The sequence below is a fragment of the Monomorium pharaonis genome, unplaced genomic scaffold (genome assembly GCF_013373865.1).
Source record: "Monomorium pharaonis isolate MP-MQ-018 unplaced genomic scaffold, ASM1337386v2 scaffold_266, whole genome shotgun sequence".
NCBI classification, from domain to species: domain Eukaryota; kingdom Metazoa; phylum Arthropoda; class Insecta; order Hymenoptera; family Formicidae; genus Monomorium; species Monomorium pharaonis.
Genome location: NW_023415545.1, coordinates 6,945 through 25,923, shown reverse-complemented (window position 1 = coordinate 25,923; position 18,979 = coordinate 6,945). Strand labels below are relative to the sequence as shown.

The 18,979-nt window shown below is 27.4% G+C and overlaps 2 protein-coding genes across 3 annotated transcripts; both read left to right on the top strand.

The window, feature by feature from the left end:
* The first annotated feature begins 2,207 nt into the window (after window positions 1–2,207).
* LOC105828083 (cytochrome P450 4C1-like) lies at window positions 2,208–11,601 on the top strand. The gene is made up of 12 exons (XM_036294506.1): window positions 2,208–2,225; window positions 2,536–2,601; window positions 3,010–3,100; window positions 3,638–3,823; window positions 5,149–5,242; window positions 6,927–7,029; window positions 7,228–7,321; window positions 7,569–7,675; window positions 7,775–7,843; window positions 8,823–8,991; window positions 11,016–11,195; window positions 11,271–11,601. Exons 1-12 carry the CDS (start codon window positions 2,208–2,210, stop codon window positions 11,441–11,443), a joined length of 1,350 nt encoding a protein of 449 aa, XP_036150399.1. The 3' UTR covers window positions 11,444–11,601.
* A 1,966-nt stretch (window positions 11,602–13,567) lies between these two features.
* Window positions 13,568–18,738, top strand: LOC118648185 (cytochrome P450 4C1-like). 2 transcript variants are annotated; one of them, XM_036294504.1, is made up of 6 exons: window positions 13,568–13,623; window positions 14,025–14,249; window positions 15,615–15,724; window positions 16,095–16,185; window positions 16,722–16,907; window positions 18,606–18,738. In XM_036294504.1, the coding sequence occupies exons 2-6, from the start codon at window positions 14,087–14,089 to the stop codon at window positions 18,704–18,706; spliced, it is 651 nt and encodes a 216-aa protein (XP_036150397.1). In that variant the 5' UTR covers window positions 13,568–13,623; window positions 14,025–14,086; the 3' UTR covers window positions 18,707–18,738. The 2 variants fall into 2 exon arrangements, with proteins under 2 accessions (XP_036150397.1, XP_036150398.1); XM_036294505.1 differs by having other exon boundaries at window positions 13,576–13,644.
* The last annotated feature ends 241 nt before the right edge of the window (window positions 18,739–18,979 follow it).

The following is an 18,979-nucleotide window of genomic DNA, read 5'->3' as shown; positions in this document are numbered from 1 at the left end:
AATGCAATAAATCTTTTAGAGAATTATACATGTATAGGATGCCTAAGGTGTACAATATTTCTATAGTGTAAAATATTTATATCGTAAAAGTCCATTACTGTTTTTCATTATTGCAATAACTGAGATATTAATTTTTCAAATTATACAAGTAAGACAAGGACGCCGTAAGTGGGTATGCAAAACGTGCATTGCACGTGGGCAGCACCATCAGGTTATATTTTCGTTATAAATTTTTAGTAATTTTATAAAATTTTTTCAAAATACTTTATAATTTCTTTATTTTATTTTATATGCTTGCCAATATTCTCAGAAATGATCCGGATTATAACACGGGAAATTTAAACTTACACACGGGCGCTTAGAATATTTAGCGGCGGCCCTGAAATGAGAGCACGCCAAGGAAATACGGCTCGAGAACGAGACGTAGAAGCGGTGGCAGCCAGCGGAAGAGGGGGAAGAAGACGAAGCGCGTTGTTGCCACGCATCTTACATTTCGCCGCACCGCGCCGATGCTTGATTCAGGCCGTGTTATAGCTCGAGCGGTTCGAGCTCTTTTTTTGTATTAGAAAAAATATTGGTTATTGTAATAATGCAAAAATTTTACATTTTGATGGTAAGAAGCGAGAAAGTGCTCGACTAAATTAGCGATGTCTATCTGAATTGTAAACTAATCTACCACTACGTGTTTCGTACAGGCTTACTAAATTTTGTTACACAGTAATCTTTTTTATTAGAACGTCTACGCTCAATCTGAAAGCGTAGTATTGTTCCGAAATGTTCACTTTACCTGTACTCAGGTTTCATTAATGCGTACAAAGTAACTTTTTAACATAAAACACATTTTGTGACGAGTCCACATCAGAAATTTTCAGAAAGTTCTAGCGACTTATATACCGCGTCTGTAACATTGATTCCAAGAAGGCTGTTTAGCAACAGGCAACGGGTGAGTGCCTACCGATCTGCCGACCCGGGTTCAATTCCGCAGTTTTTTTTATTTTTTTAAATAATAATATGTACAATCTACAAAAATTATTTATTACGTAAGACAAGATTTGTTTTACATTTTTCTGTACAAAATAATTTTTTTCTATAAAACTTCCAGATAGCACACAATATTTAAAAAATATTAATATTTATTTGAATATTTTATAAATATTTATCAAAATATTTTATAAATTTGACAGATTAAAAAGATTTATTATAAATATTATAAAAATATTTATAAAATATTTATTAATATTAAAAAAATATTACTATAAATCTTTTTTTTATTTATTATAAATATTGAATAAAATATATAGTCTATATTTTAATAATATGATAAATAAAGATTTTTTCTTTATTTATTTTGTGATTATTTTTTATACGTAAGTCAAAACTTTCAATTTCATTTCTTCATTTTTGCAAATTTTTAGACCTGACCGTAATTGTGCTTTAGTCTAAAAAAAAATAATTTTGTACAAAAAAATTTAAAACAATTAATAAATCTCGTCTTACGTAATAAAAAAGTTTGGTTGATTGTATATATTATTATAAAAAATAAGTAAAAAAAAAAAACTATGGAATTGAACCCGGGTCGGCAGATCGATAGGCACTTGCTCATTGCTTGTCGCCAAAGAGCCTTCTTGAAAACGATGTTACAAATGTGATATATAAAGCGCCAGAACTTTCTAAAAATTTCTGTCGTGATTTCTGTCTTGTCACAAAATGTGCTTGATGTAAGAATTTTGGACTTTCTACACATAAATGAAGCCTGCAGACAAGAAAAGTGAACATTTAAGAACAATACAACGCTTTCAGATTGAGCGTAGGCGTTCTAATAAAAAAGATTACTGTGTAACAAAATTTCGTGTCTGAAAATTTGGCACGCCCGCGCTTGCACGTGCATGCTCTCTCTCTCTCTCTCTCTCTCTCTCTCTCTCTCTCTCTCTCTCTGTCTCATTTTACTCTATATACGCAATTCTTGTACGCAATCTATGCACGTATATGTGCGCGTGCGTGCGTGCGTGCGTGCGTGCGTGCGTGCGTGCGCGCGCGCGTGTGTGTGTGTGTGTGTGTGTGTGTGGGGGGGGGTGCAAGCGTACAGTTCGATGGTAAAAAGAAGCGAGAAAGTGCTGAACTAAAGTAGCGACATCTATCCAAACATCCGTCAACCAATATATATGTTATATATATGCATTTCAGGCAGGTACACGAAATTTTCAGACATGAAATTTTGTTACACAGTAATCTTTTTTATTAGAACACCTACGCTCAATCTGAAAGCGTAATATTGTTCGTAAATGTTCACTTTTCTTGCCTGCAGGCTTGATTTATGCATACGAGGTCTAAAATTTTTATATTAGGCACATTTTGTTACAAGTCGGCGCCAGAAGCCGACAATTTTATAATTTTTTGTCGTTTTTCCTACAAAATCGTTACGATACAGAATTGTTATCGTTTATATTTTAATTCTGGAGAAGGATTTTTCATTCTGTAAACGCAATTAAAAGATTAGTGAGAAATTAAATTGTCGGTAAAACAGGACAACTTTAGCATCCCCTTAAAGTATGGTTCTTCTTAATACCTGTTGTGTTTATTCGTCGTCCCGATGATCTGGAGGTAATAAAATAAAAAAAAATTATTCTTGTATACATTATTGGCAAACCAGTAATTTAACAATTTTATGTTTTTACTTTGTAAAAAAAAGATGTTACTTGTATTGCTGCTAATTTTCCGCGATGCTGATTAATTCTCTCGTTGTGATTACTTTGTGTCGCGAGAGTAATTGTTATCGTGACTGAAATTTTGCAGCTGTCAAATTTACATAGATGGTTATCTATAAAATTATCGTTGTAATTTACTTTTAAAACGTAAAAAAAAAGGTAAATAACGGGTTGTGGGAACTAATATTTATAAAAAACACTCAAAAAATTTGATAAAAATAATAAAATATTTTAAATAAACTAATTATATTTATTAAAATTAAGTACACAGTTTGACTTGTACCTTCTTTTTTTAATTTTCTAGATAATACTGGGCAGTACAAAACATATCGAAAAGGGTAAATTGTATGACCTTTTACAGCCTTGGTTCAAAACAGGTCTTCTTGTCAGTAAAGGTAATATTATATTTATTAATATAAAAGTTTTAAATTTGAATACATAGGGTATAGAAAAGTTGCTTTTAAAAAGTAATTATTCGATAATGTTTAATACAAAAGTACGCGTTTTGCATTAAAAAAATATTTTATCAAGTACTTATACCTAATTACTAAAAAAGTATTGATTTATTATAATTTTTGTTACTTTTTTACCAAACTTTAATAAACTTTTTTTCATTATAATGTCATTTAATCTAATTAATAGTTTTATAGGTATTTTATATTTTATAGGTATTACTTTCTAAAATACTAAATGGTTTATGCATAGACTTCATGCTTTTCTAAATCATTGATGTCTGTATTTGATTACGTACTTTTATATGTACGCGTGAAAGAAAATAAATTTTAAATATATAATATTAATTAGCAAATTAACAAATTAAAAATAATCAATAACTAATTAAAAGAAGAGAGAACCATCTCACAGTATCATACATAAGCGTCATTTATATCTTTTACAGTATTATCGTATTATATTTTTTGTTATTATTTTAGGTTCAAAATGGCAATCACGACGAAAGATATTAAATCCCACATTCAATTTTAATATATTACAGCAATTTGCTGAGATTTTAATCGAAGAAGGCGAGAGAATGACAACATCTTTAAAGAATACAGGAGACACTGTTACAAAAGATTTAATACCGTTTATTGGTGAACATACGATGAACGCAATATGTGGTATCACATTCTATTTATATATTTATGTAGAGATTTTATCTTTCTGTTGGAAACAGATTTTATCTTGACTTATATAAATGACAAACAAACTGTATCTATGTATAAAGAAGGACTGGTGTCGATTTTAACCCATTAACCAGCTTCTAAAATTCATACTGATTATCGTTGCTAATACTCTGCAGATTGCAAACATATTTTTTAAAGCCTAAAAACCAATGGTAACTTATGAGATTCAAAAATTAAGTACAATGTTATGCTGTAGATTTTCCAATAGCTTACGCTGTATCTTTAAAATAAGTAATTTAATTGTTAATTTTTACGGAGTTATTATTCGACTTAAGCGTGGTATATATAAATATTCATGATTGTCATTCGAAATGCCTGATCTAATGTGGCGGTGTGTATGTTTGGAAAAGTCATCGCTATCGCATGAAAATTGTTGCTAGTAGAATTTAAGTTTTTTCCTGATAGCTGTGCATAGGCAGAAAGCAATATTTTCGATCTGTTAGTTATATTAAGCTCTTTATTTGTTTTTTGCCATACTTTTTCTTTGAAGCTTTTTATTTGTTTTTTTTTTTTAATTTTATATGTTTTCTTGAGCATGTTATCGACATTAGCCATACACATTTTGAGATTACATCATTTTGAGAGGCGAGAGAAACTCACACTAATAAACCCCCTCGATTCATAAGAGACGATTGTGCTAACGATAACATAAATCATTCTGAGTAACGAGAGACAATAGAACTCATTCTATAAGTCAATATAATATTGATAATTATTTTGATATAATCTTAATTACATTTAGTTTTACATTTTAAACTTCAAATTGACGATGTCAAATATATTATCAAACTCCGAGAACTTACGAACAACAGTTTCCACACGACAGTGATAATTTTTAGAAACGTACATACAACCATATTGTATTAGCATTTTGAATGACAATAGTGGATATTTATATCACGCTTGGAATAATTAGTCGAGTAACAACTCCGTAAAGACAATTAAATTGCTTATTTTGAGGATACCACGTAAGATATTTGAAAATCTACAACGTAACATCGTATTTTATTTTTAAATCTCACTAATAAGTTCCCATCCGTTTTTAGAGTTCACAAAAATATTTTTATATTCTGCAGGGATTATTAACGATAATCTATATGAATTTTAAGCGCTGGTTGGTCGGCCAAAACCGGCATTATTTATCGGGCCTTCTTTGTGTAAAATACCGATATTATAATAAATAAAAGTTATCTCATTTTTTCAATAATATTTTTTAAATATGTATAAGATTACATTACAATAATGTAATTTTTTTTTAGAAACTGCAATGGGAATTTCTTTGAAAAAAACGGATTTATTTTATCAGCAATATCGAAAAGCGTTTCATCAATTAATTGAAGTTATTCGATATAGGTAATTGAAATAATTGTACTATATATGTCGTATGCATAGAGAACATTTATATAAAAATTATTATTATGTATAATAGTAGTCACCAGAAAAAATTTTAAAGAATTATATCACAACTGGTGTAAATAGTATAATAATTTAATCCCATCAAAAAAGTACATAAACGCGTGTTTTTTGAAATAAATTTGAAATCAATACAGTTAGCTAAGTAAATTTTAAAAAGACTTAAAAAAATTTAATAAACATGCATTAAAAAATTGTTTAAACGGTCTTGATGATTAAATGATTAAACGATTAAAATCAACTTAACGGGATTATAGTGAAGCAAAAACTTGGCGTGCCCGGCTCATATTTTTTCTGAATTTCCAAGGCTCTATGTTATTGATATTGATAAATGTATATACAAAAATGCAATTAATGTAACTCGGGTGTTGTTTTACTATCTGTCAGTTTTTGCTTCATTATCTGTTATTATTCATACATCCCATTTTTCAATTAATTTTTTAATAGAACCATTGAATGCGTTTATATATTTGACGTATCTTTTGTAATTTTGTAAAGTTTTGTTAGATTATTATTTTTTTATTATTTTATTCGTACAATAATTTTTATATTGTATAACATTGATGGGTTATTGCGTATTAACGAGCCCGGAACGCTAAGTTCTTGCTTCACTACAGTCCCGTTGGTTGATTTTAATCATTTAATCATTTAAACATCAAGCCCGTTTAAGCAATTTTTAAATAGATGTATATTAAATTTTTTAAGTCTTCTTAAAAATATACTTGGCTAACTGTATTGATCTCAAATTTATTTTGGAAAGCACGCGTTTATGTACTTGGCGTATCTTTTTTACCTTTTTAAGGTTTTCTGGTGGAATTTTACTTCTTTTTGTAAAAATGATTGCAATTTTATTAACTTTTTATTAATACTTTTGACATTTATTACATATAAATTATAAATATTATTTGTTTATGTGTTATTATTATTTATTTATTTAATTTTTATTAATGTTATTAATTTTATTAAATTTTGTTGCGTACCAATATTTATCACTTACACTAATATATATATATATATATATATATATATACATATATATATAGATAAATGGATATATTAACATATATAATTGTAATTATAATTTGAATATTTAGAAGCTTGTAATTTTATTAAATTTTATTACTTTATTATTAATATTTTTGACATTCACATATATATCATGAATTTTGTGTGTGTGTATGTGTTGTGTGTGTGTTGTGTTTATGTTATATATTTATTTCATTTTTATTAACTTATTATACTTTTCTCGTGTATTATTCACCAATATTCACTATTTATATTACAAAATAATTTTTTATACATTTTAGTTTTATAAAATTGTATGTAGGCACATTAAGAAGCCTCTTGAACGACAAACCGGCTTTGTGTGTATGTGTGCATGTATATGTGAATTGAAAAAAATAACTTAAGTGAGCTTTTTTGCGCAAGAGATCTCGAGATCTCAGAATTATCAAGTTTATTATATTTTTTTCGCGTATCAATATTCACCATCTACATTACGAAATAGTTTTATTTAAGTTTTATAAAATTGTATGTAAGCACATGTGAAGCCCCTAGACAAACTGGCTTTACGTGTGTGTATACATGTGAATCCGTGGAAAATAACTCAAGTTGTGTAATTTAGGTTCTTGAGCCCTTGGCTGCATAACGAATGGATATTCTCATTAACGTCAAAAAATAGAGAACAAACAAAGATTCTGAAAATATTACATGGCTTTACTGAGAAAGTATGTAAACAAATTTTTTCATCTTAAATACTTTTTACAATTATTCTATTATGTAAAAAGAAAAGGTAAGGAAGAAAAGTCCCATAATTTTTATTTGAAAAGCATAAGACAATTTATCCAACATATTATGTTGACAAATACGTTTTTAACATTTACATAAATAATGCAGAGAAGAGAACTAATGTTGAATACTTATAGATTATTGCAGAGAGAAAAATTTATCATAAACACTATGAACAACATAAGAAAAATCTCAATGAAAATTCAATGGCAGTTGCAGAGACTATTGGAAGTACGTAATAAAATTCAAGCTACATATAAAATTTCAATTACTCCCTCTTAGCAAAAAAATTGTTGAATTACGGTACAAAAATTTAAATATTATTGTGTTACAATAATATACGTATGTATTATGATACAAATATATATTAATGTAATATTTGTAATAGAATTTAAATTCAATATCTTTTAACAAAAATAATATAAACAAAAGTTATACTATAAGATTAATATATATATTCCTATTTAAATTGATTTAGTTAAAAAAAAAAGACTTGCTATGTTGGATCTTTTAATATTGGCGTCTCAAGAAGGTCTGTTAACTGATTCTGATATTAGAGAAGAAGTCGATGTCTTTATAGCTGCGGTATGTACATAATGTTCTTTTATTAATAAATAAAAATAATTTGTATCACACACTATTAAGCAATATTAAACGTATATAAAAAACAATGTGTGATTATAGGCTTATGATACTACAGCATTAGCTGTATCCTATACTTTATCACTCCTGGCCGAACATAAAGATATTCAGGTAATATAGGCGTTAAACATTGTAATTAAAAGAAAAGATAACATATTTTAGTTTAATTATGGGAACTATTTAATCTTTTGTTTAATCACAATACTCTAAATGTTTTTATAACAGTAATAGAAATACCATAACATGTTTTGTTGCATGTAAATATTAATTTATGCTTGTCGTATAATAATACTTGTTACGTAATGTGTGAACAAATTTCTCTTACATTGTTTTTTTCTATTTAATTGAATTAAAGATACTTAGAATGAAAAAAAAATTATAGTCGTGACAACTATAAAGTAACAGCTCTACAAGTTTGATTCGTAGAACTTTTGGGCATTCTTCAATGAACAGTTGTATAGTTATTGCAACTAAAGTTTAAATTTTAAATAAATAAGAATGGTTTGTATCACACACCATGCAGCTACATTATTAATTATTTAGTTACAGTGAAAATTACTTAGTTAAAGTTTATACAGAATTTATACAAATAAGTTATCACAATTATATTTTTTTAGTATACATACGGTCGATTAACTATACAATCAAAATATTAACTATGAACAGTGAAACAATTGCGCCATAGCACCTTAAGTGTTAGGTAATGAGAATAAAGAATTCCGATTTCAAATCTCAATTGAATTTTTTCACATACATTTGTATTACCATTTCTTTGTAGTTCAATTAAAAATTTACTAAAAATAGTTAATGTTACGAAATTTTCTTAGTTTATATAATTTATTGGTTTTATTTTAACTATAATACATAATTAAAGTGCTATTTGTTTATAAATTTATAATTACTAATACATTTTTTTTTCTCCGAGTGTATATAAATATATATTAAACACATTTTAAATACAATTTATGTACTTGGAGAACATTAATTAAAACGTGGTTAAAATAAATTCTTAAAATTTTATAATTTTGTTTCTGTATACAAGTGAAATATTGGAATAATGAAAAAAGTTTTCTAATTAACATTGATACAGGATTGTGTTAGAAAAGAAGTCGATGCTATTATGCAAGAGAGTCAAGGAAAACTTACCGTTCAATCGTTGCAAAATCTACAATATTTAGAGAGATGTATAAAAGAAACATTACGTTTATATCCAAGTGCTTATTTTATATTACGAGTTACTTCGGAAGAGACACAATTAAGTACGTAACTGTTTGATCTGTTACATTTATTTTTATACGAAACTTTATTCGTACATAAATATAATAAATTATAATGTTCTGTTATTTAAAATTAAATTAATTGTCTCATCTTAAATGTGTGGTTTCATGTGCTGTCTCAAAAAAATCGATTTTTTAAGAATAGTCCTAATTGAAAGCTTTACTAATAAAGAATATGTTCATAAAGTCTTAAGTCGAAATTAGAAATAGTTTTCGAGTTACAGTCTGCAGAATGTCATGCGATTGTAATATGAGGTAAAAAATTAATTAATGCGAGTAATACCGATGCAGTGTATACAAAAATAAGTAATAATAATACGAAGCCGAAGGACTACTAAGTTGACCTGGAATCGCAGATTAGCCTGTGGTTGCCGTAAGTTTTCAATAAATAGTGTTTTTCTGCTTCGTAAACTTCAAACGCATGTTTCTCGAAACAGTATTTTTGCAACTGGGGCAGGTGATTTCTCAAAAACGTTTTTACCAACCGGTCTAAAATTTTACAGGCTTATTGAATCAGCATATATATCACTATCGCCGGAACCTCAGTTATGCTAAAATTGTAATTTTAATTAATATTTCTAGTATAAAAACTTAGTAAAAAAACAAAATTTTTGTGACACATTTGTAAAAATCGCCGTCATTTTTCCAATTTTTAAGAAAAACTGTTATCTGCAGCGATAGTGGCATTTGTACAAATTAAGAACCTTTTTAGATTTATTGTTTCAGATGATACAAACAGCTGAAATTACCTGCGCCAGCAACTTATTTTTTTTTAGACTTGTTTTTAATGTTTATAAAAAACCAATAAAAAATTAGTATTTTCTTGTAAAAAAATATTTTTGGTTTATTATAATATTATTCTTTTAGAATAATATTATCATAAACAAAAAGATTTTTTTATTCAGATACAGTATTATCTTAGAAAAAATAAATAAAGAAATTTACTTTATTTTTCCGCTTGACACACGAGACTACCCTCTTAATAAACAAGATAAGTTGTCTTGTAACATTTACAAAATTAATTGTTTAAGTTAATTAAACCTTAGTGTAAAATACAATTTTTTACAATCTGATATATACTGAGCAACAAAAGCGGAACAAAAATTTATGCTAAAATTTTATTCAACTTTAAGTAATCATAAGTTCTTTAAAATTTATTGTATTGAAAAATTGTTTTTCATTTTAAAGCTTGAAGTCTTTACTTTAAAGAACATTTGTCAGATTTTCTTTTTTGCTTTTTTCTTATTCGACATCTGGGCAGCAATCATGTAATTTTTTCCTTAAGACGAAAACGTGAAAAGTGAAAAGTTTTATGTAACTATCTCTTTCTATTGGTGTTGAATAGAAAGAGACAGTAACTTGAATTTTTTCACTTTTCACGTTTTTGCCCTAGGGGAAAAGTCACATAATCGATACCCTGTTTAAAAATCAAAACGTATGTTGTGTTTAATAATTTTCATATTTTGATGCTTCACGGCATGTAATGAATTTATCTCGTAAACTTTATAAGAATTATCGTAAAATATGAACTTTCCTCTATAATTTTGAAAAAAAAAAAGAAGTCTATACAATTTTTTTAGCAGATTTATGATATATTAAAGTTGCATTTTATTCTGTTTATGCCTGTTATCTCCAGCATTAGCATTACTCAATGCGCACCACGAGAAGGTTGATGGCCAGATTTTGCGCATTCTCTGTGGGCGCGCGCGCGCTACTGCGTCGCTTGATGTATGAACTATGAATTATGTATAGCAATCATGAATATATAAACTGGGTTTTTATTGCTTTAATTATACCTAAGCAGATCATATTTTTATTAATATTAATATAGTGTAATGTTTAGTTTCTTAAAAATGAGCTAGGAGGTTTGCTTTAAAAGGCTTTTCAGTATTGATAACCGTTCTTCAGCATTATGGACAGATATTTGTTTTTAAAATTTTTATAAAGAATTTAATTCTTATTTGTACGTATCTACATACATTACATTGTTATAAATTTTTTTTCAGATTCGTATTTAATACCTGCCGGAACAATGATACATCTTAGTATCTATGGTGTTCACAGAGATCCTAATTATTGGTCAAATCCAGAAATATTTGACCCAGATAGATTTTTACCTGAAAATATCCGAAATCGTCATCCTTACTCCTATATACCATTCAGTGCTGGACCACGTAATTGTATCGGTAAAATTAAAATATTAATATTTTTTATATTTCTTTATCCTTTTTTAAACATATTGTGATATATTCAAATTGTAGGGCAACGATTTGCCATGTTGGAGATGAAAGCAATGCTAGCTCCTTTAATTCACAATTTTTATTTGGAGCCCGTGGATTACTTAAAAGATCTACGAATGATACTTGATGGTACGCTTCGCCCTATTAATCCACATCGTATAAAATTTGTTCCAATTGATACAAAATGCGTATAAATATTTAAAAACAATTTGTGAAACCGACAAGTGTATTGTTGTTATAAAATAAAGAAAATTGTTATGCTATTACATATACATTAATAATCAAAATAAAAAATAAATTTTGTAAATGTGTATTATATAACCGGGGAATAAAAAGACAATAATGACATAAATCTGGTTTATTTTATTTTATTAAATAAAAAGGTATTTTACATTTGCTTAATCCGCAGGAACACCTCATAAAGATGCATCTAAGAATAATTTCCTTGATTAATTCCGTTCCTAAAAAATTTAACCCTCAGTACGCATATAGGATTAACGTAAACCTAGTTTAATTTTCGAGGTTGCAACATTTCAATAGCGTTTGAGTAGAGCGCTGAGGCTTGGAGAGGAAAAAAACTTGTGCCTGCCCTCTACTGTTTCTTTGTTTGGCAGCTCTATGCCCGATTTCTTTATGTCCAGTTATCTTGCGGTTGAAATTATCCAGAAGATAAACCAGATTCATGTACGTGATTGGTTAAACTTAAGATTTATTTTCCGGATAACTTTATCGGGAAGTGAAGAAATCGGGAATTAATGCGCCAAGGGCTATCGAGCTGCGTACATTAAAAGTGTGTAGGGGAACTAATGCATGCGTAAATCGGAAGCAAAAAAATATTATGAAAATAAACGTTTTACTAAAAAAAATTTTGGCGTTGCTAGAGAAATAATGACAACGGTTTATTGTCATATTATTAGTAAATAATAAATTGTTTGTAATTGTTAACTTTTTTATAATTATTGTTATTAAGATTTTAGTACACTTTCAATTGCAATCAGTGTACTATCACTGATTTACAGTGATATACTTATATAGTTGTGATAATTAACTGTAATATTTATATAGTTGTGAAAATAAAAAAATATAACATTATTTTTAATTTTTATTTTTTAAATAATTGATACTTATCTCTCAAAGAGAAACATACTTCATTGAAAGATAGTGTTACAAATAGAACATCTCGAGATGACGCCTTTGATAATGAAATTGAAATACAATTAAACAAAAATCTATTTCTTTTTGTACATCTTTTTTTTTACTTCCATTAATATTTCTTTCTCTTGTTAATTAACATTGTCGCGCTTTTGCATAAGCCGCAATTGCATGCCTGCATTTTAGTTGTCCAATAATAACTTGCATCAAATTATAAGTATTTTGTAAGCTACATTGTGCTGATTGTATTTTATTAGAAGATTATTAAAAAACTTCAGAAGGCCGCGTTATTCTCGCTACATAACACTTGAAAATATAATTATGCAAATGAATGAATGTCTGAAACGTTCCACTTTTTCCTGTTATAATATGTTACCGTCACATATTTACTATCCGATGCTACAACTATCGTATTGAAGCAATAAGATCGTAGATAGGACACGAAGTCCGACTATTCCGTTGAATCAAACAGTTTCGAATTGAATTTAGATATTGATACTATTTTCTGGTATCGAAAAAATATTGTATTTATTCGCTAATATACTCTAAAATGCAGTGCAAATTTCAAACTTGTGTGTAATCAACAAAAAATATCGTATCGACATGTTTCTTTTAATTGCTTAAAAAAAGATAAACTTTAAGAATCTGGATTAATATTAGCAAGATTTGAACGAGAAACTTGTGAAAAATAATAACAAACTTTACTTTGTTTATTTAAAAAGACATGTTTGGTTTTCATGCGACAAAAAAGTAACACTTAACACTTAACAAATTAAACTTTTGCCTAGGGATTGTTAAATTAGTCTTTGCCCTTTAATTTATAAAAAAAGTTTATGTAATTTGGATAACTTTTCGCAAAATTGTGTCACTTTGAAGATTGCCTAGAAATTCAATCAAAATTTTTGTCCCATTTTTTTTGCGCCAATGTATATAGCCTTATATATATATGTATGTGTCGACAGTTCTTGAATATTATATCAGTATTATATATATTAAAACACGTTTTATTATTAGTTTCTGATTTGAATGATTATAAATGTGATAAATGTTAAATATTATAATAAATGTGTTATAAGATGTTTTTTCAAGATTTTATTCTAAATAAGCTATTAAATTTTTTGTATCTCAAGATTAATTTTAATTCAGCAAAAATACTACTTATAAATAGTAAATAATCTACCTCTAAAATAGGCAGTGAGTGAGCAGTCATTCCCGAGAGCAAGTGAGTGTGTAGCGAAAAGAAGTTAGTTTGTTACAAATTAATTGTGCATAATAACAAAAATATGTATTGAAATTATTTATAGTTATATATAAGTTTATTTAAATTGATTATAAATTATTAATTTTGGAAGTGTTTCTATTGCCTGTTTCATCAGATAAATAAACTTTTTTAAATTAAAAAATTAAGAATTAAACATTTTTCATAGACTTTATATAATTTTAACTTAATTCATAGTTTTTAGAAACAACTCACACTTTTTATATTTTTTTTATCACCGTATTTTGACATGTTACATTTGATATGTTACTTATCAATGTTTAGATAAATTATTCATTATTATCAGAATAATGATAAAGTTTGTCACAATATAAATATAAAACATTTTCTATGTGCAATTCAAGAACTGAAAGAAACCCGCGACTGATGAGAACTGAACCTGCTTAGAACAATCAATACGACAAAGATGTTTGTTACTTTATTATTATTACTTGTCTTAATTGGATATTTGACATATCATTATTACGTGCAATATGGACCAAATGGACGATTAATCAATAAAATACCAGGACCAATAGGTTATCCAATTATTGGTAATATATTGTTATTCACTCGGATAGATTTACTAGGTAAGTTAAAAGTTTTAATATATTTTAATAAATAAACTTTTTTAAAATATAAAAATATCTCTGTAAGGAACATTGTTTTTGTATTAACATAAAATGTTATAAGTAATATTGAAAAATATTTCATAATTAATTTTAACAGTATTTTAATAATAAAATGCATTATTTAATGTAAATGTAATATATTTCCAATTTCTACCTTTTCGTACATAAAAGATATTGTCAAACTATTGAATAACTGAACAATTTTTTGAACAACATTTTAATCTGACACTTGCACTATTTTTCTAATTTAGTTTATTATTATATATAATAATAACTTTATTCGCCTTTCCCTTGCGGGGTACAGACGGACTCCCGCTCCGCTTACAAAAATAATAAATATTGCTTTCATCGCATGCGCATCACCTATATTTCTGAGAAAAAGAGAGACCACACTTTCATTCATCCATCCATTCTGCATTCATTTTTAGACTTCCGCTTCTGCCGCTCTTCCATTCATTTCTCTAATCACCATCTTTTGTCCTCATTCATTCCTTGCACTTTTCTCCTCCCAAGGCATTATCTTCCCCTCTTCTCGCTTTCCTCGTCCTCTTCCTCCCAATATCTCTCTCCCTTTATTCCAGTTAACCTAAACCTTGCTACTCTTTGCCACCTTTTCTATTCCCAATTTCTCTTTAGGTAATCTAGAATACCCTTACCTTTAATTCTTACAACCACGTTCCACTCTTTTAGCTCTTCCAAAAATTCGCCATCCTTGTTCCCTAAGCTTGTTACATCCACAACGCTATCCTATAAACTCCCTTTTCTCGCTCCCCCTTAAACTTACCCTTCTTCCTTTCCTTCTCCTCTTTCTTATCCCCTTCCTATTTCTAACCTTTAATTCGCATTTTCCTTCACGTTTCCTCATTCACCATACTTCTTTAATTTAGTTATCACTCTTTAAATAAGATAGTATAATTTTTTAAATAAATTTTTCAATAACTATTATTTTGAGGCACAAAGTAAGAAATCAAATTAAGATCAAAAGTTGGAGTAAAATTTTAACTTTAGAATATTTAAAAGGTACGCAAATTAAGGATAAAGATTTATGTTTTCCAAAGTTGTACATCATATTTTTGTGCCATTTTTAATTTACATTATGAAATTTCGCAAAATAAATATTTTGAAATTTAACGTATTTTTATTGCTTTATAAAAAATCAGAAAGTTGTTCACTAATGTATTAATATTAAAAAGTAGAAATTTTTAACTATAAAGTTTTTGAAAAATTTTTTTGAAATTTATATATGAACAGCAGAAAAGGTGATGTTTTAATTTTGTTATTAAATGTATATTTATGTATTCTAAATACTTGCACCTTTTTCAGAACACATCTGGAAGGTTCACTTTAATTTAATTAATCAGTATTATCCCCTTTGTAAAATATGGTTTTTCTTAATACCTATTGTGGCTATTCGTCATCCCGATGATCTAGAGGTAATAAAATTTTAAAATTTTGTAATTACTGACAAACCAGTAATTTAACAATTTTATGTTTCCACTTTGCAAAAAAAAGACATTACCAATTATATTGCTGCAGCTTTTCCGCGATTGATTCTTTCGCTGTGCTTACTTCATGTTGCGAGAGTAACTGTCATTGCGACTGAATTTTGCGTTGTAATTTATTTTTAAACTATTTTAAAAAGTAATAAAAGTTAAACACCGCGCACGTTTGTGATGTCTAATACTTATAAAAAGCACTAATAAAAATCGATAAAAATAAAAAAATATTTTAAATAAACTAGATATATTTATTAAAATTAAGTACAGTTAGTTTGACTTGTACTTTCTTTCTTTAATTTTCTAGGTAATACTGGGCAGTACAAAACATATCGAAAAGAGTAAAATTTATGACGTTTTAAAGTCTTGGTTCAACACGGGTCTTATTGTCAGCAAAGGTAATATTATATTTATTAATATAAGTTTACGGTTCCAAATATGAGTATGCAGAATATGGTAAAGTTACTTTTAAAAATTAAGTCATTATTTGATAATATTTAATACAAAAGTACGCGTTTTTCATTAAAAAAGTATTTTGTCAAGTTAGTACTTTTAATAACTTACAGTTACTAAAAAGTATTGATTTATTATAATTTTTTTACTTTTTTACCAAACTTTAATACATTTTTTTTTATAGTGTTATTTAATCAAATTAATAGTTTTATAGGTATTATTTTCCAAAATACTAAACGGTTTATATATAGATTTCATGCCTTTCTAAATCATTAATGTCTGTATTTGATTATATATTTTTTATATGTGCGCGTGAGAGAAAATAAATTTTAAATATATAATATTGATAGCAAAATAAATTAAAAATTATCAATAACAAATTAAAAGAAAAAAAAACAATCTCGCAATATACATACATAAGCGTCATTAATATTTTACAATATTTTACAGTATTATACGTTAATTTTTGTTATTATTTTAGGTTCAAAATGGCAATCACGACGAAAGATATTAACTCCCACATTCCATTTTAATATATTACAGCAATTTGCTAAGATTTTAATCGAAGAAGGCGAGAGGATGTCAACATCTTTAAAAAATACAGAAGACACTATTACAAAAGATTTAATACCGTTTATTGGTGTACATACGATGAACGCATTATGTGGTATCACATTCTGTTTATATATTTATGTATACTGTAAAAAGTTTTTGTAAAATTACAACTATAATAGTGGGTAATTTTGAGACCAACTATAATAGTTGTAAATTTACTATTGTCTATAATTTTGCAATGTACAAGTAAAAAAAATTTAATTGGTCATAAATTTGTTTACGGTGTATACACAAGTGTAAAAAACAAATTAAGAAATTATTGCAAAATTTACTATACAAAATTACATACACAAGAAAATTTACAATTATTATAATTGGTCTCAAAATTACCCACTATTATAGTTGTAATTTTACAAAAATTTTTTACAGTGTAGAGATTTTATCTCTCTGTTAAAAGCAGATTTTATTTTGACTAATATAAATGATAAACAAACTATATCTATATAAAGAAGAACTAGTAAAAAGTGTCGATTTTAGCCCATCAACCAGCGCCTATAATTCATTATTATAATTATAGATATAATAAAATAGAATATATATAATTAATAATATTAATTATATCTAATCTGCTAATAATTCGCCGCATTATTTATTAGACATTATATATAAATTACACTTCTCAAATATTTTTAGAAAAATAACGATCTCAGACTAATCGTCCCTAAGACCGAGCGTTACACCTGTAAACTTACTTTTCTATGCCTTGAATTCTGTTAGATCGAAAGCCGAATCTAAACGGGGAGCTAAGTCCAAACAACCTTGTGTTGTAGATTCTCACCTCCGGCGATGAGACCTCAAATGAGACACGCAACACGCGACACGCAGCGACACGTAGAATCATAACAAAAACAACACCAACCAGTCGCAAAGCGCCCTTTTCCCCTTAAACTTTGAGGGGGGGGGGCGCAAGCCATTATAGAATTTCATTAAATTTCATAATAATTACGCATAATTTTATCACCTATTTCATGGTGATTACATATGATTTACACAGTAATTACACGGAAATTTAAAATTATTTTTGCTAATTACATATAATTTCATTGATTACATCTAATTGCAAAACGATTATATTGGGATTTCATAATAATTTCGGGGACACTGTCCCACGATTTTATTAAGTGGTTCGATCACATCACTTTGAGAGGCAAAAAAAACTCACATTAATAAAGCCCCTCGATTCATAAGAAACGACGGTGCTAACGATAATATAAATTATTCTGAGAGACAAATAGAACTCATTCTATAAATCAATATAATGTTGATAATTATTTCAATATAATCTTACTACCATATTCAATTTCACATTTTAAACTTCAAATTGATGCCAAATGTATTATCAGCAACTCCGAGAACTTACAAGCAACAGTTTCCACACCATATTGAATCAGCCACTTTAAATGAACGTATGTGGATATTTATATCACGCTTGGAATACTTAGTTGAGTAACAATTCAGTAAAGAAAATTAAATCACTTATTTTGAGGATACTGTGTAAGATATTCGAAAATCTACATTCTACAGCGTAACATCGTACTTTATTTTTAAATTTCACAAATAAGTTCTCTAAATAGCAACGATAATCTATAAGAATTTTAAGCGTTGGTTGATAGGCCAAAACCGCTATTTTTTATCGGGCTTTCTTTGTGCAAAATACCGATGTTATAATAAATTAAAGTTATCTCATTTTTTTAATAATATTTTTTAAATATGTATAAGATTATATTACAATAAAGTAATTTTTTTTTAGAAACTGCAATGGGAACTTCTTTGAAAGAAACGGATTCATTTCATATTCAGCAATATCGAAAAGCGTTTCACCAATTAACTAAAATTTGTTTGTATAGGTAATTAAAATAAATGTACTATATATGTCGCATGCACAGAGAAAATATATATAAAAATTTTTACTATATATAATAGTAACCATAAGAAGAGATTTTAAAAAATTGTCCCAGGTAGCAAAGTGTCGTATAATTGACGCCATTTTTTCGTCATTTTTATGACGAAGCAGACGTCATAAGATGACATCCAAATGTCGTAAAAGTGACGTACATTTGTCTCATCTTAACGACGTCATATATTGACGTCAAAAATACGTCATTTTCATATTATTGACGTCAT